The sequence below is a fragment of the Hydra viridissima genome, unplaced genomic scaffold, assembly GCF_058129835.1.
Source record: "Hydra viridissima isolate aposymbiotic clone 2 unplaced genomic scaffold, HvirCarnegie_v1 scaffold_4, whole genome shotgun sequence".
Classification (NCBI taxonomy): domain Eukaryota; kingdom Metazoa; phylum Cnidaria; class Hydrozoa; order Anthoathecata; family Hydridae; genus Hydra; species Hydra viridissima.
Window position 1 is genome coordinate 16,844,792 of NW_028324303.1, and position 27,123 is coordinate 16,871,914.

The 27,123-nt window shown below is 27.7% G+C and overlaps 2 protein-coding genes and 1 long non-coding RNA gene across 4 annotated transcripts; all 3 read right to left on the minus strand.

Annotated features, from left to right (window-relative positions):
* Positions 1-479: 479 nt before the first annotated feature.
* On the minus strand, positions 480-1,433 carry LOC149890166 (uncharacterized). Its single transcript, XR_016452223.1, has 3 exons — positions 1,351-1,433; positions 998-1,138; positions 480-699 (listed from the first exon to the last, which is right to left on the minus strand). It is a non-coding gene; the product is annotated as an uncharacterized LOC149890166 (long non-coding RNA).
* Positions 1,434-6,447: 5,014 nt separating this feature from the next.
* LOC149890167 (uncharacterized) lies at positions 6,448-9,588 on the minus strand. The gene is made up of 6 exons (XM_090086120.1): positions 8,052-9,588; positions 7,832-7,965; positions 7,353-7,713; positions 7,020-7,057; positions 6,820-6,869; positions 6,448-6,745 (listed from the first exon to the last, which is right to left on the minus strand). The coding sequence occupies exons 1-6, from the start codon at positions 9,122-9,124 to the stop codon at positions 6,587-6,589; spliced, it is 1,815 nt and encodes a 604-aa protein (XP_089942246.1). The 5' UTR covers positions 9,125-9,588; the 3' UTR covers positions 6,448-6,586.
* Positions 9,589-13,245: 3,657 nt separating this feature from the next.
* On the minus strand, positions 13,246-26,688 carry LOC149890168 (apoptosis-resistant E3 ubiquitin protein ligase 1-like). 2 transcript variants are annotated; one of them, XM_090084174.1, is made up of 19 exons: positions 26,390-26,688; positions 25,755-26,147; positions 25,104-25,396; positions 22,346-22,571; positions 22,052-22,215; positions 19,274-19,442; positions 18,919-19,076; positions 18,737-18,814; positions 18,481-18,607; positions 17,614-17,735; positions 16,706-16,781; positions 16,432-16,544; positions 16,126-16,308; positions 14,704-14,829; positions 14,500-14,629; positions 14,260-14,318; positions 14,025-14,111; positions 13,654-13,829; positions 13,246-13,554 (listed from the first exon to the last, which is right to left on the minus strand). In XM_090084174.1, exons 1-19 carry the CDS (start codon positions 26,565-26,567, stop codon positions 13,452-13,454), a joined length of 2,961 nt encoding a protein of 986 aa, XP_089940300.1. In that variant the 5' UTR covers positions 26,568-26,688; the 3' UTR covers positions 13,246-13,451. The 2 variants fall into 2 exon arrangements, with proteins under 2 accessions (XP_089940300.1, XP_089940301.1); XM_090084175.1 differs by lacking the exon at positions 19,274-19,442 and having other exon boundaries at positions 26,390-26,665.
* Between the last annotated feature and the right edge of the window lie 435 nt (positions 26,689-27,123).

Below are 27,123 nucleotides of genomic sequence, written 5' to 3' on the forward strand. Positions count from 1 at the left end.
GTTCTTTCATTGCTTTTTGGTGTAAAGAACAGCATTTCAACAGTTTTTAAATCTAAGTTTATTTCGATATATATATATATATATATATTGTTTTAAAATTTGTTTCAAAAATGGAAAAAAACTGTAAATTTGTATAATACATCACATAATATCTTATAATCTAAATTTAAGCTTTATATAACACTAAGAAGAACTAAGTAAGAATCAGGAGTAAGTTTTTCAAAAGTTTGAATAACGCTAATTGATGTGTATATATGACATGTTTATGAAATAACGCCTATGAAACTAAATAGAATATCTAAATTTAACTTTAAAAATCCTGCACTAAGATTCCATATATACATTTAAGATTTCAAATATATATATATATATATATATATATATATATATATATATATATATATATATATATATATATATATATATATATATATATATATATATATATATATATATATAATGCATAATATTTGGTTTCAAGGCAAAGTTTTGCAGGCATATCGATCTTGAGGGCGCTGGTTTTGACTTTGGCTAATGTCTTGGCCTCAATCTTAATTTTTTAGCGTTGGCTTTGACTTTGTATCGTTGGCATTAGCATTTAGAGGGCTGGGCTCGGACTTGGCTTTTAAATTCTCAGTCATGGCGTCAATCTTGGAGATCAAATTCTTAGCGATTCACAGGTGCTTGTGCTGTGCCATTCTAAAAATTTTAATGTTTGCCAAAAAGATTATATTGTTATAGTAATAAGAACATTCCATTTGAAGCTATTGGTGATGTTTACACTAGAACAGTGTTTGAAAAACCGCTTTTTTAAAAATTATATTGCAACTTTTACCATCCCGTTGGACATTAGTTCATTAAAAACACAAATAAATCACTAAAAACCATAATTAGAAAATTGTTTTCAATACTGATGACGTTATCTGTTTATGCAAATGTTTACACACATTTTCATCAAGAAGAAAAGAAAAGAAAACAAATATAAAACATTAAACACCTCCTGAAACAGAATCGCAAGTGTTGCCGATAGCAAATCGCGCGTCTCAGAGCTGTTCGTTCAGTGGAAATGTTGAGCAATCTTAGACAACCGGACACTCCAAAACTATCCAGTATCATCAGTGAACAAGTAGACAATACACTGAAACAAAAATAAAATTTTTTTTAATATTAGTATTTTTAGTTTTAAGAGTATTTAAATTAAAAGTTGATTTAATTATGTTAAAAGTTTTAAATAATATAAAAATGTGTCAAAACTAGTAAAAATAAAAATACATATGAATAATTTTAACACCCAAAAAAAAAAAAAAATTTAAGTAATCATATATATTTTTTTCAATGTAGACTGGGTACCTTTTTCAAAAATTAAAAAATGGCAAAAAGCAACAAGAGAAATTTTATGACAAATTTTGTTGCTGTTATTCATTTATTCTAAAAAATAGCATTAGTTTTCCATCAGCTTCATTCAAATATATTTTTTAAATTGATTATAACCTCTGATTTTATCATAACTTTCTCTAAAAACAAATGCGAACAAAATTTTTATTAAATTTTCATTTTCTTGTTTTTAAATTAGTTTTTTGTTGTTGTCGTTTTCTTTTGTTTTTTGTTTTTTTTTTGTTACCGTAAACCGGGGTAGCTTTGTACCGATTTTGATAAAGAAGGTAACTTTTTGAAAAAAAGAAACATTTTCCCAAAACTGTTTTGATGCTCAAAGTTGTGCATTACTAATGTCATTTAACTAGTAAAATGGTGTATTAATTGTATTCACCAAATCCAAGATTTTATGGAAATAATGAGGTGGTCAATGTTACCCGGCAATGGGGTAACTTTGTCATAGTAAATTTTTTTTTTAGCACTGGATGTAAATTAAGTGTTATTAACCACAATTAATGTAATTTAAACTTAAAGTTAGCGTTTATTTCAAAAAGGGATACCTAAAACATGTCAAGAAATTAAAAAAGGGACAATAAAAATAAATGTAAACAGGATTAAAGCAACATATTAGCTAAAATAATTTGATTTTTTTAAATTATTTTTAACCCAATGATTAAAACAACTTACTAATTTTTTTTAATTAAATATCAGAAAAAGCAAAAAATAGGAGACTACTAAAGAATAAACAAATAATTTGTAACATAAACTCTGTTTTTTTAAAAAAATTTAGACATCTCTTCAGTAATCTATCATAAATTCAATAGAGACTGATTCCTCTTCAGATGCTGTTTCTATTTCACTATCATATTCTACAGAAATAGATTTTCCTGGTTCAATTTTAAGTCTTTTTTTGGATATATTTTTGTATTCATATTATTTTGCATAACATCTTTCTTATCACCACCTTCATTTTTTTTTCTCATTTAATATGTCAAAAGGCTCTAGCCTAAAGCTTTACGAGGACTCAAGATGTTTCCACTTGGTAATTTTATATACACAGCATTAGGATTAAATGGCACCAAACCACAAGCTCTAAATCCACTTATTAAATTTCTACTCGAACATTCATTAATGGATGTCATTAAATCATTCAGCAACTTAGAGAGATCTTCTTTTGGTAACGTTTCAAGTTTTTTACCACAAGTAGTAAGTTTCCAATCCTGAAGTATACTTCTTCATGCTTTTTTTAATGGTACAAAGAGCGTTAAGGGGTGGTTAAAATCGCCTTATAAATGTGTTGCATCTAATGTAAAATATCGCGTGTGTTTGTAGAAGAAATGTTTCACATGACTTACTCATTACTAAACTTCTACATTGCACTTATTTGATAAATATTATTTAAAAACAAAAACAAAAAAAAAAGCAGTTGTGTCTCCTTTTCACCCACTTGTTTACTTTTCGACGACTTGATGGTGCTCTTTTGCTGATTATATTTCGTAACAAAATTGCGTAAAATGTTTTTCGTTTGGGCTAAATCGGCTATAGCTTCGGGTACATTGATCCAAGGCCGTTTAAGAATTTAAACAATAAGAAGTTATCTAAAAAAATTGATTTTATTTAAAATATCATGATAAATATAAAAATAAATTATTACAATTATAGTGGAGATCATATCTAACGATTATAGTGGAAAAAGATCAATTTTAACATTGAGTTTAATAATATCCATTATTAAAAAGTAAACAATTAAAAAAGTTTATCGATAAAAGAAAAAATTTTTAAAAGATTATGCAAAAGGAAACTAATTAGAAAAACTTTTAATGTTTCTTTTGTTTAGGTGCTTTAAAAAAATATATTTTTTGCAAATATATATATTTTTTATTGTGTAAAGTGTGCCTATTATTTAGATAATCGGTTTTTGCTGATTCTTGTCTGGTTTTTAATGAGAAACTTATGACATGCACTAGTGAAAAAACACGTTCTTTTTGGATTGTTTAAATAATTTGCTAATACGTTGTAACCAAGATCTATAACCATAGTAAACAGGTTTTGATTTAGAAAAGTTTTCAGGATTTAATTTTAAAAATTACAAATAGAAAATAATACAAGAAACGTAAAAATAAGGAAAATAAAAATAAGAATTTTGAAAAGTAACCTCATGCTGCTGTTAAAACTGTATGTGCATATTTACATTATACTTTTTTAAGTTGTAGAGCTTAATTGTATCATTTTGTTCCTTTATATAAAAAAACATCTATTACCAAATATGGGCTCATTTGGACATTACTAAATTTAGCAATGATCAAGTTGATAAGTACTTCCAGGTCACGGTCACAGATATCAAAAATTACTGTGAGACATCATTATTATATTCCTTGTTGTATTCTTTAAATTAACTTTTGCTAAGTTTCTGATTTGATAAAAGAAATCTGATTATAACATCAGACTACTGTGTTATGATGTGTATCTACTTGGAGATTCTGTGGCTGAATTGACTGGATAATTTTGGCATTGAGTTTTTTCAAGATCCAATACCAAAATGAGAATTTGCGAATTGAAATGAGTGAACACCAAAATTTTCAAAAAAACTGAAATAATAATTTGAAAAATGGGGTTTCCTAAAGAAGAATAAAGGAAGAAGATCCGCAACTCAGCAAGCAAAGGAGGATGCTTTTACCACCAGACTGGATGATTTGATTGATGTAGCTCATGCCAATGATATGAGCATGATTACTATTTAATGATTACTTTATTTTATGATTACTTCTTACTTGCACAGCTAGAGAAAGGAAGGGGAGGATCAATAGCTAGATTAGATATAGCGTTAACAAGAAGAAAAAAACAGTTCAAATGTAGAAACTGAAGATAAGAGTACCACTGGAGCAGTTGAAGGCCTCACATTTATTTCAAGAAAAAGAAAGAGCTACCTGAACTGATGTAACAACAAAAACTGTCGTTATACCAGGTCTGGCAGCTGTTTAAGACTGAATACACTAATCTGATCGTTAAGCTGCTTTTGTTATTGTTAATACAGCCAAAAGTTTGGGTAAAAATGTTAACAACCTTGTCCTAAATTGAGCTTGAATACGTCGACAAAGGCAGGAGTATCGAGCGAAGAAATCAACAAGTTTGAAAGTAGTGCTTTATGTTAAAATTCCTCTGGTTGTTCTTTGAGGTGTCAAATTTATTCCTAAATTGATTGGCAAAGAAAAGTCGATCATCAACCAGTATTGGTTTCTGGCTAATGGGTTTTTCAACTTTTAGCTGTTGTCATGTGTTCTACTCTTAATATGTTTGTCAAAATATATAATATTGGCGACAATTAAAATAAATCGAAATGTATGTGGTGCGTTAATTTTGCGGTTAAGTGTATATGAATTTTATATATTTACTTTGCGGAACTTTGCTAAGATTTAAAACTCTAATGATTTTACTACATTTAAACGCAATTATTTTGTTATTGATGATTGAAAAAAAAGTTTAAAAATCAATAATTTAAGTTACAAAACTAAAAGAAAAGAAAAAGATAAATAAATTTCAGCACGCACTTTACTTTTATTTTGCACAAAACAAATGTCTGAGTTAGTGTTTTGATAACGAAGCAAACCAGAAAAATCTTTTTACTTGGGAATTTTTAATCCTTTTGCATCTTCCACTATGTGGGATTCTTTTATCGGTCTCCAGTCAAAAGTAGTTTGTTATTTCTTGTATTAAGTGATCCTTCATCAACTTTTGAGTTGTCTTGAGTTCTAACTTTATTGTAACAAGCATGGGTACAACCTTGTAGATGGTCACTGTCTTGTCAACAGAAACAGAGTTTGAAAATGCTTCAAACAGCCGCAAAATTATAATAATGGATTTGACATTAAATTATAACAATTGATTTGATCATGAAATGATAGATTTTTGGAATTGCAGTGCATGTGCTCAAATTGAGAACGCGAATGAATGCTTTGACCTCTACTACTGAACTGGTTTCATCTTTTCTACCACCCACCTAGTGATCTCTATGATCAGCCTTACTTTATGAATATTATCCTCATCCCAAACCATTTTGGTCTGGGACTTCCTCTTTTCCGGTTCTTCTCATGGCTTTCTGGTGGGTGGTTGTTGCGCTTCAGATGGTTCAATTAGTGATTGCGATTTATAATCATCAGAATTAACTTCAAAAATGTCAATAGAACAAAAAAAAAAAAAAAAAAAAAAAAAAGGTTGAGTATGGAATAATGGAAGAGTTAGATGTTTGTTTCAAATCAAAAGTTGACCTGTTAATATCCAAAGTGAGCTTCTCAAAAATTCTCATTTGGATCCTAAGCGTCTGCAAATTTTAACTAAAAATTAATATTTACATGGACTAGGTGAAACTATTAAGTAGAAATAAAAGTTATGTTAAAAGAATTGAAATAAAATTAAAAAAGATGCAATAATAAAGTAAACAAAAATACACGATGATGCGAAAATTTTCGTCCAATGATCGACTGAATAAATTGTTTTATTACCCGATTTTCAGGTACTTCTATTGGTAGTACTTCGGGTAGCTTATATCGGGTAATACCCGACCCGAAGGCTAGGGTATCAGGTACCTAAACTCATTAAAATTGCGCGTCTACGGGCAACTCGGGTCGGTTTTTCGCTCCCTATTGGCATCCTTTTGATTGATTCCATTTGATTATTTTTGATATTGAAGAAAATCTTATAACAGTATTGCCTTTTTGAGTTAAATATAAGCTTTATATAGTAAAGTATTAAATGTAAGTATTGTAACTTACGCGTAATAATTAGTTAAAGCAAAAAAACAAAAAACAAAACAAAAAAAACTAAATATAATTAATTTTCTCATCATAGTGATTAAGTTACCTTAGCATTTTTCATAAATAGTTATAAATATTCAATTAACAGTTATAGATTTAAAGCAAAGTATAAACTGTCGCAGAAAGTTACTTGACATTCATCAGAAACTACTTCTACTTGAATAATTCTAAGAAAGGACAGTAATTTTTGTTTGTTTCCTAATTTCTTGAAAATGCAAGATAATATGATTTGATGCGCAAACCATTAAGGTAAGTCTTAAGGCAGCAGGATATTCATCGTTTTTATTATAAAAACAATCAATTAAAAAATCATGCACATGTAAAAAATAACAAATGAATCGATTCCATTAAAAATCGAAAATAAATATTTTGAAAAAAAAAAGAACTTTGCATGCAAATTTTCATTTTAAATGCAGAGCTTGTAGGCAAGAAATAATGCGCTCGTAGAAACTTTCGTGTTGCTGCCATGTTAGCGGACAGCGTATAGTGTTATATTTATGATAAACTCCATTTGATTTCACAACTGTGCAATTGCAAGACCACATTTCCAGTTTTTGTAGCTATGATACAAAAATGATTTGCTTAAAAAAAAATAAGAAAAACTATCAGCGATAAGAAACGAGAAGAGCCTCACCTGATCGATTAATTCTTCAACTCCAATTACAACACCTGATGCTGGCAAAGCTGAAATGATTTATTTTTCAGTATTAAATTTTATATCTCTTTTTCAAAATAAAAATCTAAATGATAAGAAACTTTTAGACTGCTTTTAAGTATTCTAGAAATTTAGACTTAAAGGAATTTTTAACTAGTACAGCCTAAAACAAAACTTACATTTGGAGCAAAAATCTTTAGCATAATCAGACAGTATACTAAAAAAGAATGTGTAGAAAAATATTCAAAAGTATGTCCTATAACTATCTTCTAGCATTGATAAATTTAAACATACCACATATTACCAATTTAAGTGCACATAAAAATTAAATTACCATTTCAAACTATGCAATTAATAGTGATAAGCAATCACTCTCTAATAACTTAAACTTATAATAGTAACCTTTACATTTAAAATTTATTTATAAACTACTAATAATAGCTAACAAAATTCAAAGATAATCACATTCCTGTACTCTTAATCTTGATAGCAAAAAATTTGTAATGTAATACCTAGAATCTAGGTTGTCTCCCCAAAGATATAAAATAGAATTTGAGGCCATTTTTTTAATGCTGCTCCAAGCATCAAATACTTCACCTCTACTCAATTCATTTATTGGAGCAATAAGATGATAACCCAAAGAAGATAGTACTTGAAAAAGTTCAATAATTTTTGTGAATCGTTGATAGCTGCCCTTATGAAGAAATAAAATAAAAGGAGATTTCTCAGGAAAATATCTTTCTCTTGAGTGTAATTTGGAATTTGAAGCCATTACATGCCAAGCAGGAATTTCTTGCTTTTCATCCAGAAAAAAAGAGTAGACATTAGCAATACCATTCAGTGTAAGATTGGGTATTTTTTGTTGATAATGACCTAAATTTAATCAAAAACTCAAAATTTTAAAATGCTTTGCACACACAACACACACACACACACACACACACACACACACACACATACACACGCACACACACACACAACATTCACCCACCTAAAAAATATATTTGAGCTGCAAGAACTACCAGTATAAAAAGCATCAAACTAAGAAAAACTTGACAACAAAATCTGGATGCAAGAAAATTTTTCTGTGAGTCAACTTTGCTAGGAGTAGCTTTGGACCCAGAACTAAATTTAATAAAATAAATTTTCATTAAAAAAATTAAATGTACACTTTTGTTCTATAACTTTATAACTAATTCAATAATACTTACAATACTGTTATTTGCTTTTCTTGCTTGAAAAACCAGTGGAAAGATGACAGAAATTGATAATAAATGCTTTTTGTATAATAAATGAATTCATTTAAAAATAAAGTGAAAACAGCACGTAAGCAGAAAACTTTGGCAGAAAAATGTTCACAAACTTTAATAGAAAATATTTGCATTCTTGAAATGATGACATTCATAATGGCATAGAATTGAATCTGTGTCCTTTTGGATAATTTATAAAACAAATAAGACCAATTGTGGAAAAAAAAGAAATTATTAGTATAAACCTTATCAGCAGTTATATATCTATTTAAATACCATTCTCTTCGCTTCTGCCTAAAAAAGCTACGCTGAACATGGTTCAATGTATGATGAATGTCAATATCACAATTTTCATTCAGAAACCTATTCCTATTTGGCAAAGTACCATCGAGCTTATGAGATAAATTTTCTGAATGTTGTTTTTCAGTTGTATCAAAATATGTTTGACTTGGTTTTGTCAGTGAAATATCATGAAAAACATGATCTTCTAAACTGAACTTTTCACAGTTTATGTTGCTTTTTAAATGGGGAATTGAATATGCTATATTGTCATCATTAGGATATGCTCCAACATCAGGTTTTTGTTTCAGTCTATTTATTGAATTATCTGAGTAGTTAAGTCTAGAGTGAAATGGTGTTGATGTAAAAATTGGTGCATCATCAGCATCATTAGAGAAATTGGAACCAACATTAGAAATTTCTTTAGATTGCCTTAGGCGTAAATTTTCAAAGCTTTTTTCATGCAAATTTGTATACATACTCTTGTTTGTTTGAACATGTTCAAGTGAAAGTTCTTTAAAATCAGAAAAGTTTTTGTAAGAGACTGTTTGACTGAAAAATCCTTTGGTTTTTCTGCGAAGTCTGGTCAATGACACAGATACTTTCAAGCTGGAATCTTCTAGGTCGTTGGTGGGAGGTCCAGTTTGCATATATACAACTTCCTTGTTTCCTGACTGTGTCTTATTTGAAGAAGACGATAATGACAGCATTTTTAAACTTTCATCGGTATATTTCTTCCCATCTCTCAGCTTCATATTAGCAATAAATTTAAGCACATATTCTGTCAGACTAGGCAAAGTGTAGTCCAACAACTTACCCGATCGAGTACAACTCACAACTTTCGTGCTATTTTATTCATTATTCAAAGAGCGGTCCATTCAATAAACCGATTCTACGGTTTTAACTTTTATCGTTGTTTTTCGGTAACATATTTGACTCAATCTTTTGTCACAAAAGAAAAAGTCTAAGGTATAAAAAATTTAAATATGGAATGCAGAGACACTCGAGATCAGTTATAAAACAAGCTGCGTTAGAAATGTGAATACTTTCTCAAACATTTAACATCAAATATTTGTTAAAAGAAATCATACATTTAACATCAAATATTTGTTAAAAGAAACTTTTCATTCTTTTTGGTTGTTTTTTATAATATTTCCAAAATTTTATTTTATATTTAACGTTATAAAAAAGCCAACCGTTTAATGTCACTTAACTATCTGATAATTGATTATTTAGCTTGAACACAATTTTCCTTACATCCTGTAATTGAGTTGCCACCTTGTGTCAATAAATATTTAATATTTGACTCGATTTTCGACGAGCTATTTTATGAAATCATCATTATTAAAATATAACAATAGAACGTAGAATGATTAAAAAGTTAAAATTTAAAAAGTTTTTAATTAACTGTTACCATTACTCAATAAAAGAACTTGTCAGTTACAAGTATAAAAAAGAGTAGTGCTGAGGGGGGATTTAACTGTGCCTTGTCCAAATAAAGTATGATTACTGGAATTTTGAGCACGTCTTTAGACCCAAAAAGAAAAAAAGAAAAACATGCAGCAATTAATTTGATTTATTTAAAGGTTCCTTAATTTTTCTTTAAAATATTATTCACTACAAAACATGGCTCATTGTGTTTTCATATTTCTCTGAAAGGTGTTCAAAAATGTCGTCGCACAAAGAAAGAAATTTACGGATATTGATGAAAGTTGCTCTAATAACAAAAATTTTTGAAGAAGGAGATGTTTGTTGAAAATGCGATTGCTAATATAAATCAACGTGTTGAAAACGATTCTGGATACCAAAGTGTTTTGAGTAGTAATTTTGTAGCTAAAGTAATGAACAATAAGAATGTTGGCTAAAAACAATTTTTAATTATAATCATACAGTTTTGACTACGCAAGCCGTTTGAAATTTAATATGCTCCCAATTGTACATTGCGAACACATTTATAAAGTTTTTGACTCAACAAAGATAAGATATCACGATAACCAGCGGAAGCGAACTCTGATATGAAAAACTTCAAAGAAAATTGAACATCCTAAGCGATATAGTCGTATAATAAAAAAATACGACTGTTATCTTATTATATAATAACTGTATTTCCTTCTGAGAAGCAATTCCTGTTTGAGAATTACCTTCCCTAAATATCCTAGATTAAAATAATACTTGATGACAAATTTTGAATCGAGAAGATACTCATTCTTTTTATAGTTGCTTCTAATAAATTTTTGACCTGACAACATCACTTGCGACATCACATTACACAAATTGCGTGGCTTCAAACCTTGATGAGAAACATTAATTTTGCCGCAAAAGCTAAGAAACGTTAAATCTATCTGAATTTCGCCTGATTGAGGATATTTGGGATATTTTGAAAAAAAAATGGTTGACACAAAAAGCTGGTGAGCATTTAATCTCGATCAATTCCGCCATAAGATAAAACTGTGCCTCAAAAAAGATGATCGTGACTTTGTAAAAAAATTTTCCAAATATTAGTATGTCTTAGAGTCGAAATATCAGAAAAAATAACAAAGAAAAATAAATGAAAAATAATCATGCCCTTTTGAAGCCTGTATAAAACTTTTGTGATCATATCTTATAATGCATCAAAATCAAGTGTTTTAAAAGCTCCTTTTTTTTTTTTTTTTTGCTCATCTAGCTCAGTCACTGATCTCTATAATAACTGGATAGCGCATCTCTAATATCAAAATTGACGCCAAAATCACCATATTGAAAAGCCCTAGAACGCTGAAAACTGATACTGTGTATTTAAAGCGATTAGTCGAAAAACAGAACTTAAAGCTTATGGGATTTAAATTTTTGTGGCTTTCCAATATGGAGATTTTAGGCGTCAAAATATTAGAAGTTTTGCTCGGATTTGCAAAACTTCTAATATTTTGACGCTCAGTTTATAATTTTTCTTATTAAAAGTAGAAACTGAAACTAGAAGAACATCTTTATTTGAACCTACTTGTAAATCTCTCTTTAGTTTGTAATAAATATTGAAAACAACAACAACAACAACAACAACAACCTTGAAATGAGGCTAACATTTCTTTTCTAATTTACACATCAAATAATCATAAATGCATACGTATATAGGTTTATGGTGCATTTGACAATAATTTTTAAAAAAGTGCTTCTCTATAAGATTTCTAAATAAGTTATTATGATAATTGGATCGAAAATAGAAAAATAGTGTTTTAACAATAAACCAAGGTCATGTCCTTCTTATAAAAAAAATTCTGATGCAATAATAATTAGCCGTATTTTTTTACGTTCGGCAGACGCATCTTTCGCGGCAATATTCTTTACCCCATGCCGTAGTGCACACACGTTCTATTTTGCATACTTCTCCTGAACCTGTTCTTGATAATGGTGATGATAGTGAGTTAATGTTATCCTTTTTCATTGAGCAAATGTCGTTATACTTTTGCCTAGAAAATCCACTGTTTCTCACCACAAATAACAAAAAAAAGAAGACAAAGTAGATATTAACAGCCATCGTTTCTGATAGAGTATTTACAGAAAATGTTTGTTTTTTTATATATCTTTCAACACCTCCGCTTTTAATTTTTTAGTAAAAAGGAATAATAGAAAGAGTAAATGTCGATTAGTATTTTATATGGACGACCAATTAAAAACTACAGTTGCTTGCTTTTCTTAATATAATTCGAGGATTGAAAACGTGTTGAACATACAACTTTAAACAATATTAGTAAACACTTTTTTATGAAACGTACAACTGTTGGTTGATATTTCACGTCATAGTCTTTTTATGTAAACTTTCACGAAGATTATTTTCCACGCCTGACAATTAAAGTTGTAGCTTTAGGATCTGATGTCATAGAAGGCTTAGAACTAGTTTCCAGACTGTATAGTTTGCATTTTTTAGTTAGAAAACTTCATTTTTACGTTAAAAGTTTTTTGCTTTATGCACTTAGGTCTTCAACTAGTTTTATTATGAATTTCAACAATTTTGTGGGATCAGAATAGGAAGTAAATGTAGTTAACTTCAGTCAGGTTGAATGCAGGTCGGTTATGTCGGATTCTCTCCGATTTTAAACAGTTGCGTAAGATTTACTGCACAGTGTAACAAGTGCTTCTTTAAATAGTTTCTTGACTTGAGTTTATACAGAAACCTTGTTATTGCACCACGCCTGTGGCCTTAAGACAGTTTGAAATTGCTTGTTGAGTCAACGAATTCAACTCAGCGTCTTCAAACTTTACTGGCCTCCCTTCGCGTTTTTTGTCGCTAGTGTTAAAACAGCCAACACCGAAACCAGTACTCACGTTTTTATTTGCAGAGCTCATTTCCCTTATGCTTCACACAGCGATGTTATTAGCTGCACATATTTTCTAACAAAAAAAAAAAGCCTTTTTTTTTAAATTTTGTTTTGTTAGCACCAAAGTGGCCACCTTTAAAGCAAAAGAAAGAATGTTGTTTACTTTTTAGCAAAATGACAAGCAGATTTTTAGCGGGAAGTGAAGACGCTTTAATGTTAGCATAGTTACAAGTTGGTCTGTAAAGATTTGATGCTAGTTTCGCCATCTTTTGTAGATCCCTCAAAAATTACTTGTACCACCAAAAAAAGATATTTAGGAATTTTTCTCACTTTATTAGGAATAAGAATGAACTCGAACCTATCGAGATCGAAACAAACTTTTGACAGATTTTTAATATAAAGAGTTTTTATACGAAATTTTACAATGCACAAACGATAATCTTCATATGATCATATATACCTTAGATACTATATAGCCTACGGATACAATCAAAAGATGGCTAAAAACTTAGCTTTGTACACTTTAAGAATGAACTTGATCAATATTAATAGGCGCAGGAACTCAAAAGGAAATATAAAATCTAATAGCACAGAATAATCATTATAATTTGTTTTACAAATATTTATCACAAAAATCCAATAGCATTTAAATTTAAATTCTTTTAGAAATTTATAAGAAACATACAAATTTTAAAAACTATTCTAAAACTATAATACATTGTCTTAAAGTTACAACAAATTTGCGCCTGAAAAATAACATCAACAAAACAGACTAACGCATACTTAATTTTTAAACGAGACCAAACCCTTCAGAACCTTCGTTTATTGCAATCATTAATTTTTTCTTCATTTCTTCTCGACTTGTATAAACAGGCAAACATAAATTATTGAAACTAAAAAAAAATGAAATGCAAGTTGAAAGAAAAATCACTCGTTAAAATTTTCATTATTTCAGCCTTATTTGACTTTAATTTACAGTCAAAATTTTTTACCAAGTGTGAGCCGTAGGCAATGAGTCAATCGACCCGACGCGAGTTATCTGGAAAGGAGGACTAAGCGCTTTAAAGCCCTCTGGAGGTAATTGACCACAGCCAGTAGTGAACTGAAGTAAACGAGACAATTCTTCCTGACTAAAACTTGATAAAATGGACCAAAACCATAATAGAACCTTGGTAAAGACAAAAAAAAAAAAAAAAAAAATTAAATTAAAGAAAAAAACATTTTTAGAACATTTATTAGTTGATTAAAAAAAGATAACTGCTATATATTATACAATTGATTGCTGAATTTTCACGGATATTTAACGGAGAACTAAGATAAGTTAAGGATGAGAAAGTTTATTTGTAAAAAAAAGCAAAACAACCTTATCATTAGGATCACTATCGAATAAAATAGAACAATTCGCTTTCCAATCTGATACACTGATATACTCCATGCCACAAAGTAGGAGCTAAAAACAGGATTTTGGTTTCTATTTTATTAATAAACTGAGAGAAAAAAAATTTTTAGGCGTATAGTCATGGTTTATCCGCAGATTATTTGCCGCTAAAAAAAACAGCTCAATTAAAAAACGGTTTTTTTTTTAATATGATCGCTACCTCTAGCTCATTTTCATCAAACATTGATAAAAGACCATCTGGAATAATGGAGTTGAAGCCTAAAAGAAATTATAAAATTTTTAATACAGAAAACTCTATGCACCAAATAAAATGAACATAAAAAAACCTAACAAAAAGAATATTATGTTAAGAAAAACCCAATATTAAAAAAAAACATATTATATTACTAAAACATATAAATTATAATAAAACTTAGATATCGTGAGATATAAAGATTACCTTTTAAAAAGGAATCTATTTCTGCAGAAACAGATTCTTGTAAGCGAAACTCAGCAAGTCTCTGTAAGTAACTCACTTTGTTAGAATCTGTAACTTGGATTTGTGAACCATTTGTTACCAAGTCAACCGTCTAGGAAAACCAAAAGAAAGAGATAAACATTTGCATTCAAATTATTAAAACAGTTTTCATTTAAAAAAATTTACCTTGATCAAGTTATTTCCATTGTCATAAACATCTTCAGTGAAGTAAATCTCCAAATTATCAGGGTTATTCTCAAGTATGTATTTTATCTTTCCTGTGTAGTATTGTTTATCATCACTTGCAAAATGCTGTGGTGAAGAAAGCACTTAAACTATTTAGGATTTTAGAAGTAAACCGGTTACAACTACAAACAGGTACAACTACATACATTTTTAACAACTGCATACCTTTTTAAAAAATGTAAAAGTAAACTAGTTTGTGAAACAATTTTTAAAGCATTGAAAAATCATTTTCAAAAAGGAAAATATGATTTGTCATCAACAACAGTTATTGTTTTTGATGAAGTTTATAGAAAATTATTGCTACCAAACTCAAACTTTATGATACCTTATCTCAAGATGTTACATCGCAGTATATCAAAGAAAGATTTCTGCTGAAAACCTTTTATATTTATTTTTTTCATTTTAAGTTTTTTAAAGGATTTTTGAACACTCAGAGAGGTGCACCATCTGTCCCAATCCAAAATCATATATCCCTGTTTAAAGTGTTTAAACTCTAAACGTGTTTATCAGAACGACCCCCAAAAACGGTTAGATTTTGAATTTTGTCCACACAAAATAGTTAACTATACATAAGATGGTTAAAGATCAGTTCAGATTTTTTAACAGCAGCCAAGTCAGAAAGACATCAGAATGTGCCTCAAGTTGTTGAACATAATGGTAAGCAATCACAAAATTTTAGCAATTAAAACAAAGAACTACGAATGACTAGTTTTCTGCTAATTTACTCCAACAATTTGGATCATTTGTTCAGTGATAATGACATTGTTGACGGACTTTTAAAAATAATATCTAATTAATGTTAATCACTAAACATGCTTTAATTGAGTTTAAAATAATTAGCAATGAACATTCATTTCTTGCTGTATCATACAATGAATCTTGAGAATTGCAAAATTTCACAGAGACACCTAAATGAACTCCAATTACTATCAAAAATTATAGTATTTCTAGATATATAGTATTTCTATATAAGTGTTTGCAAGTATTTTGTTAGTGAGGGTGACAATGTAATGCTTAGCATACTTGCACAATATTCATGAAACTTTAAAAATCACTGAACTACAAAATTAAAAGTATTATGTTAAATATAGTGTTTACTACATTTAACACTTAAAATCTGATCAGAAAATATATGTTTTCAATTTAAAAGTAGTTGTATTTTTTAAATATTGTTTTCTTTATACAATACTTTGGTGTAAGTTGTGTTGGAAAATTATGACCTAAAACATGTTTAAATTATGGCCTACAGTGTATTTAAACTATGGCCTATAACATTTTTAAATTATAATTTACAATGAGTTTTTTTTATCATAAGTTAATGATTTGTTTAATTCTCATTATTAATTGTAAATAAATGCTCACCTTCCAATGGACACCATTCCCCAGTATAAGTGACAAAAAGGACCTCGTAAATCTAGCTTTTATAAAGAGTTGCCTGGCTTGACCAACTGAACAGTCAACTAAACACTTTCCAACAAGTAAACCTGCAAATTCATACAACTTTAAATTCTGGTAAGCTTTCTCACGAAAGGGACTGGGATGAATCTAAAAATTATTTAGGAATATTAAAAAAAAAGGCTTTGTAAGATGTAGAAGCTGAATTAAGTTTTTAATATTAAATATATGTATAAGTTATAAAAAGAAACAAAAAAAAAAAAGAACACTTACCAAACCTTGAGAGTCATTTTCATTAAATTTCCTAAATAATGCACCTTTTTTATTAAACAGCTCTGAAAACAGAAGCTGCATAAGTTCTCTGGTTAAGCCACCACAATCAATTCCTTTTAAAAGACAATTACAGAGTTAGTTTCATAGAACTAGAGAGAGGATAGTTTTTTATGGTATAATAAAGTTTGTCTTTACATATAAAGGATGAGATTATTTCAAAATAAAAGTAATTATAAATCATTAACATATAAATTAAATCTTTTTAAGGTTTAACCATTTTCTCCCTTAAAGCTGATTTGAAATTTCCTCCACCAATCATTTGGACTGAAAGATTTGACCGAGCGAAATGTCTAAATATACAACATTCTAATTTCAAATTTCAGATAACAAATTAACCTTTATCGCACAAAAGCTAACATATGGTGTCATTGCAGGAATACTTAGCCCGACGAAAGACAACATATGACATCATTAAAAATATTGATGCTATTTTGTTTATTACACTTATTTAAAAAAACTACAATTTTATAAGATTTAAGTGACAATTAGTGTTTTTTAGTAATTATTTAGAAACAAGTAGAAATTAAAAAATATAATTATCTACAAGTAATTATTTATTATTTATTTATATAGAAATTTAAAATAGACTTTAAGACAGTGAGTATTTAAATAAATTGTAACACAAAAAATATTTTAAAAAAGTGTTATTAACTTGCTTTTAAAAACCATTAATACTTTAACTCAATCAAAAAAAAAAATCAAAAGGAAAGCGAAAAAACTTTTATCTCAAAAGCAAAAAAGGTGACTTATAAGGAAAATTAATTGCAGATACAAAAAAAAGTCTAATTTTAAATCTAATTTCAACAGAATACTCTGATTATTAGTAAATTTTTAGCACTAACCAAATAATAGTTGTAGATGTATTGTTAGTTAATAATAAGCATGCTAATTAAAAATTTAGAGCAATCATCATTAAGAAAAAGAAAAATATGCAATCAAGATACAAATCAAATATCAAAAAAAATGAAATTTTTCAAAAAGTTTTTTGATAATTTTAAATACTTCAAGTTAGAAACATCAATAGTTCAATTGGCATTAATTTATGAAAAGAAATAGTCTTCTAAATCAGAATAATCTTCAATATCATGTTTCTAAAAAAAAAATATCAAAGAGGTATATTACATCCAAAAGCAAGCTCTCTCGATTGACTTCAAGAGAAACAGTTAATGAGCTACTGTGAGGGTGCATTTTTTCTATGCTACTGTAAAAGAACTTCTGCTTTTCTTCAAAAGTTTGAGAACCACCTATATAACAAATTCAACAAAAATTAATATTCATGAAATCTATTTTGTAACTAATAAATATACCAAAGGATGAAGAATAGACTTTTGAAACTCAACATATTAACAATAATAACAATAACAATAGTAATAATAATAGTAATAATAGTAATAATAATAATAATAATAATAATAATAATAATAATAATAATAATAATAATAATAATAATAATAATAATAATAATAATAATAATAATAATAATAATAACAATAATAATAATAATAATAATAACAATAATAAAAATAATAATAATAATAATAATAATAATAATAATAATAAAAATAACAATAACAATAGTAATAATAATAGTAATAATAATAATAACAATAAAAAAAAATAAAAAAAAAATAATAATAATAAAAACAATAATAATAATAATAAAAACAATAATAATAATAATAATAATAATAATAATAATAATAATAATAATAATAATAATAATAATAATAATAATAATAATAATAATAATAATAATAATAATAATAATAATAATAGTAAAACTATTATTACAGCAATAGTAATTAAAATAATATTAACTAAAACAATAACTATTTTTATTATTTAACGTTTTTGGTTTAAATAATGTACTTTATAGTTAATGTAATTGTTTTACATATTATAGAAATAAAGGTAAAGTAAAATAATCTTAAAACAAACATATAAGATTTTGATTGTCTTGAATTATGAGATTGAAAAGTTTTTAATTACCAATATTTTTTAACTTTAACTTTTCAAATGTAGCTACTAAGACATTTCTATGCTTGCTATACAATTTGACAACCATGTTCTTGGTTTTAACCAAAAAAGCAGACTCAATATCATCCAACAAGGAAATCTAAAATTAATCATTTCCATCTCATCATTATAATGATTCAAAGGAGAATGTCAAAAATGTATAACAAGAGAACAGCCTAAAGAGTTTATCAATTTTAAGCACACAAAAATTTACTTACAAAAAACATACCTTTACAGATGGCTGAATTCGAAATGAATACAACTTTTTGGGAAATATTTTCATATAGTACTCTTTTAAAGTCAGTATCTAATAATGAGGCAAAAGAACTATTTCATTTAATAAATCTACACTGAAACTTAAAACTTTCGTAGGATTAAGTAACAGTATCTACTTAAAATAATTTTACTTACTTTAGGACTTATGTAGCAATAGACTTTCCTCCTCTTCTTCAAATCGTCAACTTGTGACTGCAATTCTTTATTTTCTTTGATGCTAGAGATGTATCCTTCATAATAAAGGTTCCAGCAAGGCGTTTGTATGTTCTTTTGTACCTCCTTCATTTCAACACCTTAAAAAAAATCCAAACTTACCATCTTTAGGGAGAAAAAATAAATGGAGTAAAAAAGGTTGATAGAAATTTTTGGTTGATAGAAATTTTTTTTAAAAAATACCTATCAACCAAAAGTTGTGTTTTGCATTAAATATTGATGTGAAAGTTGAAATTAATGAATCAACCTTACATTAAAATAAACTAAAACTGATTACTTGTAAGAACAAGCATTGTAACATTGTCGCTAAGTACTTTCTCATCATATAAAATAGTTGCTGAGTAAATTCCGGCTTTATTCAAAGTTATTCGAGCTTGATGTAATTTTGCATTAGGTTCATCAACAAATATTAACTGAGGAGTAAGCCTTTCGGTTGGTTTACCAAGCTTAAAAGATGCAAATAATTAAAGTTTTTAAATCTCTCATTTGAATCAGTACATGGAAAAAATATAACTTTTTTTTTTTTGTTTGTTTCAGATGATAGATTTATAAAGTTTAATTAATTAGCCAAAGAAGAAAATAAGTTAATAATTAAATATATTATAGATAAAATAATTTTGTTAACTTTGACTATAAATATTATGATTGATTATTTATTCACGTTACTAAAATTCAGATAAAACTTTAACCCATTGAATTTATGTTAATCAACCAGTTTTAAGTAAGCACAGCGTGTTTATTTAAAACTGGTTGATTAAAATAAAATTGTTGTAGTTTTTGATTTTGCATTGAAGCTTTTTATAATCACTTCACCTCAATTTGTTTCAAAGGAAATCTATTTGAAAGCATTATTAAACCCCTCAGATTCATATTATTCAAATTGACGTAAGCAAAACACATTTTATACTAGTATAGGGCAAAAGCATACAAAAAGTGTGACCTTTGTGTGTCTTCTAAAATATGTGTAAGTGCATGAAAGTTTTTTGTTATATTTGTTTCATGTGAAACTAACCTTGGTAGTTTTTTAAACTGTGACAACTGAAGCAGAACTTTATACTGCTTAATTAGCTATAAATACCACAGCCTAAAGCATGCTGCTTTTTGGTTTTTAATTGCCATTAACTATGTTCATGACCAGTATTTTAATGGAAGTAACTTTTTATTTTGGTTTTCTGTTTGTTTGTCAGCTCGTTTTTTTATAATGTCTATACAAGGATTTTTTAACTACCATATAGCTTAAGGCATACATTATACATAGGTGTTTAAATCAACCACAAAACTTTTAACTGAAAAAAGTAGTTTTATAGTCAATGCATAAGTCTCAAATCATAAGTCATAAGGTGTATTTTCCACAAATAACAGTTTTTTTTTAATGAAAAAAAAATACTTCCTTAAACTTAACAACAAAAAGTTAAGAAACTTGTTCCAACTTCTTAAGATCCATTCATCCCATGCAAGAATCAAAACTGGATATTTATTAAAAAATCTAGAATATCTTGTTTTGATGTAGCTTAAAAAAAAAAAAAAAGGATTTCTCTGTTTTGTTTTGTTTTTCAGATTTTGTGGTCTCACAGTCACAATTAGTTATTGCTAATTTTTGCATTCCTAAATTTTTAAGTAGGTTGTGTTTTTAAAGGCTTTCTTTTAAATTTCTTTTTTTTTTCCTACATTTTTTATTACACTTTCAACTTAAACTTTTGTCATTTCTTGTTTCGCTAGAAATGTCTAAATAATAAAAATCTTTTTTCTGTAGGTTAGGTACTTTCTGTTACACTAGTTCCAAAAATTCTGCCACAAGAAGAAGATTATTATTAATCTTTGCTAGTTGTAAAACCAGAATTGGACTTGATTTTGGCTGTACATCTTAAAAACAATAAAATCTCACTATGATAAAACAGATTCTCTTAGATTTGTTTATTGAAATGTAAGAGATTCAGGGAATTATTACTTCAAACTAGGAAACACTATGTTCAATAAAACAGTTCTAAAGGTAAAATATTATGTGCATGAAAATAGCTTTACAGATTAAATAATCAGTATTGGTTAAATTAGAAAACTGCCACATATACCAAGATTGTGCAATATTTAAGATTACATTGCTCAATTTTTATAAATGTGATAGTATTTGTTGCTTGGCAAATTAGATAACATCTTTGAACATTGTTTTATGCTTGCATAATTAGTTATGCCTCAGACTTGTGTAAATAGAGTAAAAAATATAATTTCAGCAAAATTACTTTTGGATAATAAAAAAAGGAGAATTACAACTGTAATTAATTACAAAATAGAAGAAACAAAAAAAAAAAAAATTGGGGGCCACACATATGCTGTAATTCATGAGGATCAAGACTTGTCTAATGGTTGAATGGCTAAAAGCCTCCTATACTTTTTAGTAATTAAATAAGTATCACATAGTAAGTAAATTTCTATCACATAGTACTACAAAAATAAAAAAAAAGGAATTTTCATTGGCCCACACTCCTGTGTACTTATTAGTGAACTTATGTTTCTTTTGTTGTTGCATGGCAAAGAAAAGACTGTTTAGATAGCATTCATGTCATTACATGAAATTTTCTTGGAAACAAAGCAAAAAACTACAGAGGAAGTAGTTGAAAAACTCATCCAGGCCTACAAACATCTTAGTAGTAAACATATCCTTAAAAACTCATTTTCTACATTTATTTCTATCAATCAGCCAGAACTTTTAAGGTAAATTTTTAGGTATGAATTAAAAAGTGTGATTGAAGCATCTATTAACAAGAAAGTTACTTCATTATTTATGATAGCAAGATTTATGACAATTTTCTTTCTTTACCATTTTAATTTCACCTGTTTTTCTAAGTACATTAGAATGTAAAAAAAAAAACAACCTTTTGTTCACTTTTTCCAAGCCTTTCCCTAAATAATTTCTAGCTACACATTGAAAAACTGCACAAGAAGAAAAAAAATTCATTAAACTGCTTTTTTCACATCAACATTTACTTTAACCAAAAAAAATTTAACCAAAAAGACTCTACAGAGACTTGACAGGTATTACTTTACAGTTTGAATGTACCTCAAAAATATGAAATTGGTACTTGTACAGCTCTTCAACCAGTGAGAAACATTGATTACCATACTTATCACGCTCATCAAAACTTATTATTTCACTTAGTTTTTCCTCAAGAACCAATAAAGAACTAGGGACTACAAGACTACTTCTTCCAGCATCAATTTTTCCTAATACAAATTTTAATTCAGTTAGACAACCTCATCAGTATGGGTGATAAAATAAAGTAAACAAAATAAAAAAAGATTGGAAACAAAAGAATAATTCATGAAATAGAACAACCTTAAAATATAAAAATACCTGCTTTAAACTCTTTTAAGATTGGACAGTTTGCTAAACATTTTCCATCTGCAATGATGGATATACTGTAGTTACCTGCTTTAATTGGTGTAAAATAAGCAAGAGCAGAATCCTTTTCCTCACAGAAAACAACATTTACTTCCAAAGAAGACCCTTCAATTAAAACTTCACATTTGAAACTAGAAAATAAAGTTGCATCGTAGGGTTTGCCATTAGCTCTTCGAAACTAAATGTAATACATAATGAAAAGACTTTAAACCATAAGCTATATATAAAAAAACTTTTACCATTTTCATTGCTTTTGTTGAGAAAGTGACCTTGTCTTTGTTGAACAGCTCTATCAGTGCATTCATAAATATGCTGCTCAAAAGCGTAGCAAACATTAGATTTAAGTTTCATTTTTCTTCTTTTAATTGAATTTTTAGGCGGTAAACTTCTTATGGCTTTTCTATTTTTTTTTTTTTTTTCATTTACAATTAATTAAAACAAACCTTATATAGAAAAAAAATTACATTATTTTAACCATCTATTTTTAACTTAAACAAAGACCGCTAATTAAAGCGGTGTAAAAAAGCCACTCATAAGTTTAGCACACTTGCGCTCCTATTGTCTTTTAACTGCTGTTTTTTACTTTTTGAAGTCAAATTTTTACTAAAAAGTAAATTTAACTATTCTTTTTTACATAATAACTGAACAAAAGTTTCCAAGATAAACATAGTATGTATTACCTCATTTGAAATAAACTTGGTATTTTTCGCAAAATTTGATACCTTTAAACCAACTGATTGGTTAAAAGGTATCAAATTTTGTAGAGTTATTTTGAAAATGACTAACTATGAACTAAGAAGAATAATATTTAGTGAAGAATCCATTTTTACAGTTATCAACCGAAAGAACAGAGTGATTATCCGAAGACACTATAATGAGATGTCTCATAGTCGCTTCATTGTGCCGCAACACCAAGGTGGTGGAGATTTGGTAGGCATATGGGGTTACATCACTTATGACGGTCCAGGTCTCTGCTACTTATACAATGGTTGTATGGATCAACATAAATATATCAGGATGCTTGAAAATCATTTAATCCTGACTAGAGACATCTTTTTAGCAATGAGTCCAAGTAGCAGTTTCAACAAGACAATGCTCCTTGTCACAAGGCAAAAACTGTGACTCTTTGGTTTCAAGAAAACACCATTAAGGTACTTCAGTGGCCAGCTAGATCACCTGACCTTAATCCAATCAAAAATGTATGGACTGTACTGGACCGCAAACTCACTAAAGCTCTCATAACATCAGCTGAATATCTTAGGGAAAGTTTGAAAGGGTTGTTCAACAGCTTATCAACTGATTATTGCCGAAAACTTTTTGATTCAATTAAAAGAATAAATGAACTATGCATAAAGAACAAAGGTGGACATATCCCTTATTGATCTTGCTATTAAAGCAAACTTAAATCCAGGTGTGCTAAACTAATGAGCAGCTTTTTTTTAACTTTTTTTTTTATATACTAAATTTGATTAAAGATATTTAGTGATAGACACTTGTTTTTTTGTTGTTTTTTTCTCTCTTAATGTAATTAAAAAAGTCAAATAAATATGTTTTGTTTTTTAAAAAACCCTAAATTTCTTGTTTTCATTTTTAACGAAAAAAACACAACTTAAATCTAAGGTATGCTAAATTTTTGAGCAGTATTGTATTTGCACTGCTATTGAAAAGTTTGAGTTTAAAAAAATACTTTTAATACCAAGTTAATTACTCAGCACATTTTAAGCAAAAAAAAAAAAGTATTTTCAAAAACATTTATTATATAATTTCAGTAAATTTATCATTAAATAAGATTTAAAAAAGTAGGAACTAAGAATGTTTTCTGAATTTAGACAAAACAAAAACAGTTTCTTCAAAAAAGATTTTGGTTGAAATCGGCTCATTTATGTCTTTATGTAATTCAAAAAGCCAATGAGAGTTTATTTCGAGAAAATAACAGTAGAATTTGTTTCATTTTATTGTGAAATATCAAAACAACATCACTTTTATTGTTTCCATTTCTAAAATCACTTAAATGGCAAGACTTTTAAAGAAGACTTGTAAAGAAAATTTGGAAAGAAGGTTTGGAAAGTTGATCAAAATAAGTTATTTTGAGTAAATTTGTAATTTGCACAATACAAAACTGCACAAGTATTGGGTTGTTACAACTTTTAAATGATACTGTAAAACTCAACTAAATGTCAACATACACATCAATTATAACAAAAAAGAAGAACAATATCACAGAATACTCCAAGTATATAATAACCCTAAATACACCTTTCTACCTTTTGTATTTTAACATAATCTAAATTCAAAAGAATAGGAAAATGCTTTGAAATTAATGGACTGCGAAAAGAATTGGTGAGAGGTGAGAATTAATATAACCAACAAATGACAAATATGTGGGAATCTTGAAAACATATGGAACAACTTTAATGCTCTTAAAGTTTATTGAAAGATTGCCAAGAATTTTTAAAACAATCATCAAATCAAAAGGCTGACATCCACAAAAAAGGTTTAAATTGGTTTTTGGCAAATTTTTAAATTATAATGAATCTTTTTTTCTAAAATGTGATGACACAAATTGATCTCCTATCATAAATTATGTAAATTTGAATAAAATAAAAACCAATAACATTAACATCTAAATTTCACTGAATACAATGGAATACAATTCCATAAGGAATACAATTAAAAAAGAAAATTAAAAGCAACAATAACTAAAGTTTACCGTTATCTTTAAAACATTTTCAATACCAACAACATCTTCATCAGTCATCCAAGTTATAAAGCTACTTTTTTCATCAAAGTAATTCTTAAAAAAATTTCTGAAATAACTATCAGCATGATTATTCTGATTTCTAGGTTCTGCTGGTTGAATAAATGCTAGCCTCCAATTCCACCTTTGACTAAAAAAGCCACTGAAAGTTGAAGAAAAAGCATTGCTAACAAACTGTATCAGTTGTCTTATGAGCAGAGCAAAACCAACGTAAATAACAGGTAAAAGAATAGCAACACCTAAAACTAAAATAATTACAGTAATGGTAGTTTTCTAATCAAGATAAAGCTGATTAAAAAAAAACAAAGTTTTACTTTCAAAAAAAAATTATTTTAAGGAAAATGTTAAGTCCTATTAGGACCATGAACTGACTGAAAAATAGTTAGCTTATGTAAACATTTTTATTGTTAATTTTTAGAATTTTAACTAAATTTGATCCTTGAGCTAGAAAAAGTTAATAATGAAACATTTATGACTTCTCCAGACATAATTTAAAAAATACTATTTTATTGGAAAACTAAGTGGAGAAAAGAAAAGTGAATTGCTATTTCATTTAATTATTCTTAGTAATAATTCTTAGTAACAACTTGAAATATTATTTACCTAGGAGCCTGAATAATGTTAGGGCATTGTAGAAAACATCATATACAAAAAGGTATGATGTATCAAATGGGTAATCGTTTATGTTCTTCTTGTCATTTTCTAACATAATAAGAGGAATTTGAGCATGAAAAAAACTGTTAGACTGTTTGAGTGACTCCATTTTATTTATGGCATCATTCAGTGTGGCTATATTTAAAGTGTCAAATGTATTTTTCATATAACTTAAAGCGTTTTTACGCAACCAGCAGTGAAATTGAAACTCTTTTCTGAGCTGCTCAACTGCTGCTAAAAGCTTATTAACATCATTAACAGCTATTGATATATTTTCTTTTTCCAGATTATGTAGAACATCATTGATTGACAGACGTAGAACACTATCAAGTGTAACAACACCTAAAAACACAGAGAATTTTTATTCACTTATGTTACTTATCACCACCAATACTTATAATTTTTTAATTGAGCAAATAATAACAAATGCAGTAATTTACAAACCACTTATTTTTGCTAAATAAAAGTTATAGTATTTCTTATTTTTATAAAACTTTATGTAAGTTATGTATTTTATATAATAATTTTATGATAACTTATGGCTTATCATTTATCTATAAAGTAATACATTTTAAAGTTAATACCAATTTCTTTGAAAACGTGATGGAACTCTTCCAAATGATTTTTTTTAAGCCATGTAAGAACCTCACTTCTATCCTGCTGTTTAAAATACCACTGCAAGCAAATTGAGATAAACACAGCAACTGTAATTGATACCTTATAACTCAGATTATTCGCTCTGTTTCCATTTTGAGGTTCCATTATGAAGAAACATTGTTCTACTGCTCAAGAGAACTCTTTTTTACAAAAAATATAGAAACAATGAAAAAGAGCCAAACAGCCAAATTAATTTTTAAGCTAAAAAAAAAAAGAGTCTAAAAGTGACTGAGGTGATAAATAACATAAGAAATTGCAACACATTACACAACAGCATGAAGAGAATATTTGCAGGTACACTTTTACTTACAACATTTAATCAGTATTTAATAAAAAAAGATCTCTACAGCAATAATAAAAGTTAGAACAAAAGTCATATTTAATCCAAGTGTACAAAAAATACAAAATTTAATAGCAGGCTAATTAAACTTAAGAAACAACATTTAAACAAAAATACATGCTTATTGATCTTTTTTTAACTGACCTTAGTAAAAACATTCTAAAGAAAACTCTTATTTCTAAAATTTTCTAAAACGCAAAAAAACTTTTAAATGCTATTATTAGTAAAATTTGAATGAGGAACATGTTGATATATCATAATAATTTTTGCTATTGCTATTGCTTAATTTATAAATATTTCTAATTATCTATTTTACCTATG

What these genes read in the sequence shown, in the direction of transcription:
- LOC149890167 (XM_090086120.1), bottom strand. Translation starts at nt 9,124, where the DNA reads ATGAAGCTGAGAGATGGGAAGAAATATACCGATGAAAGTTTAAAAATG. An exon ending in GAAAAGCAAATAACAGTATT is followed by an intron (nt 7,966 to 8,051) that starts GTAAGTATTATT and finishes TATTAAATTTAG; the next exon opens with TTCTGGGTCCAAAGCTACTC. An exon ending in GGAGACAACCTAGATTCTAG is followed by an intron (nt 7,058 to 7,352) that starts GTATTACATTAC and finishes ATTCTTTTTTAG; the next exon opens with TATACTGTCTGATTATGCTA.
- LOC149890168 (XM_090084174.1), bottom strand. Translation starts at nt 26,567, where the DNA reads ATGGAACCTCAAAATGGAAACAGAGCGAATAATCTGAGTTATAAGGTA. An exon ending in AAAATGTTTTAAAGATAACG is followed by an intron (nt 22,572 to 25,103) that starts GTAAACTTTAGT and finishes TATTACATTTAG; the next exon opens with TTTCGAAGAGCTAATGGCAA. An exon ending in GGAATGGTGTCCATTGGAAG is followed by an intron (nt 14,830 to 16,125) that starts GTGAGCATTTAT and finishes TCTTCACCACAG; the next exon opens with CATTTTGCAAGTGATGATAA.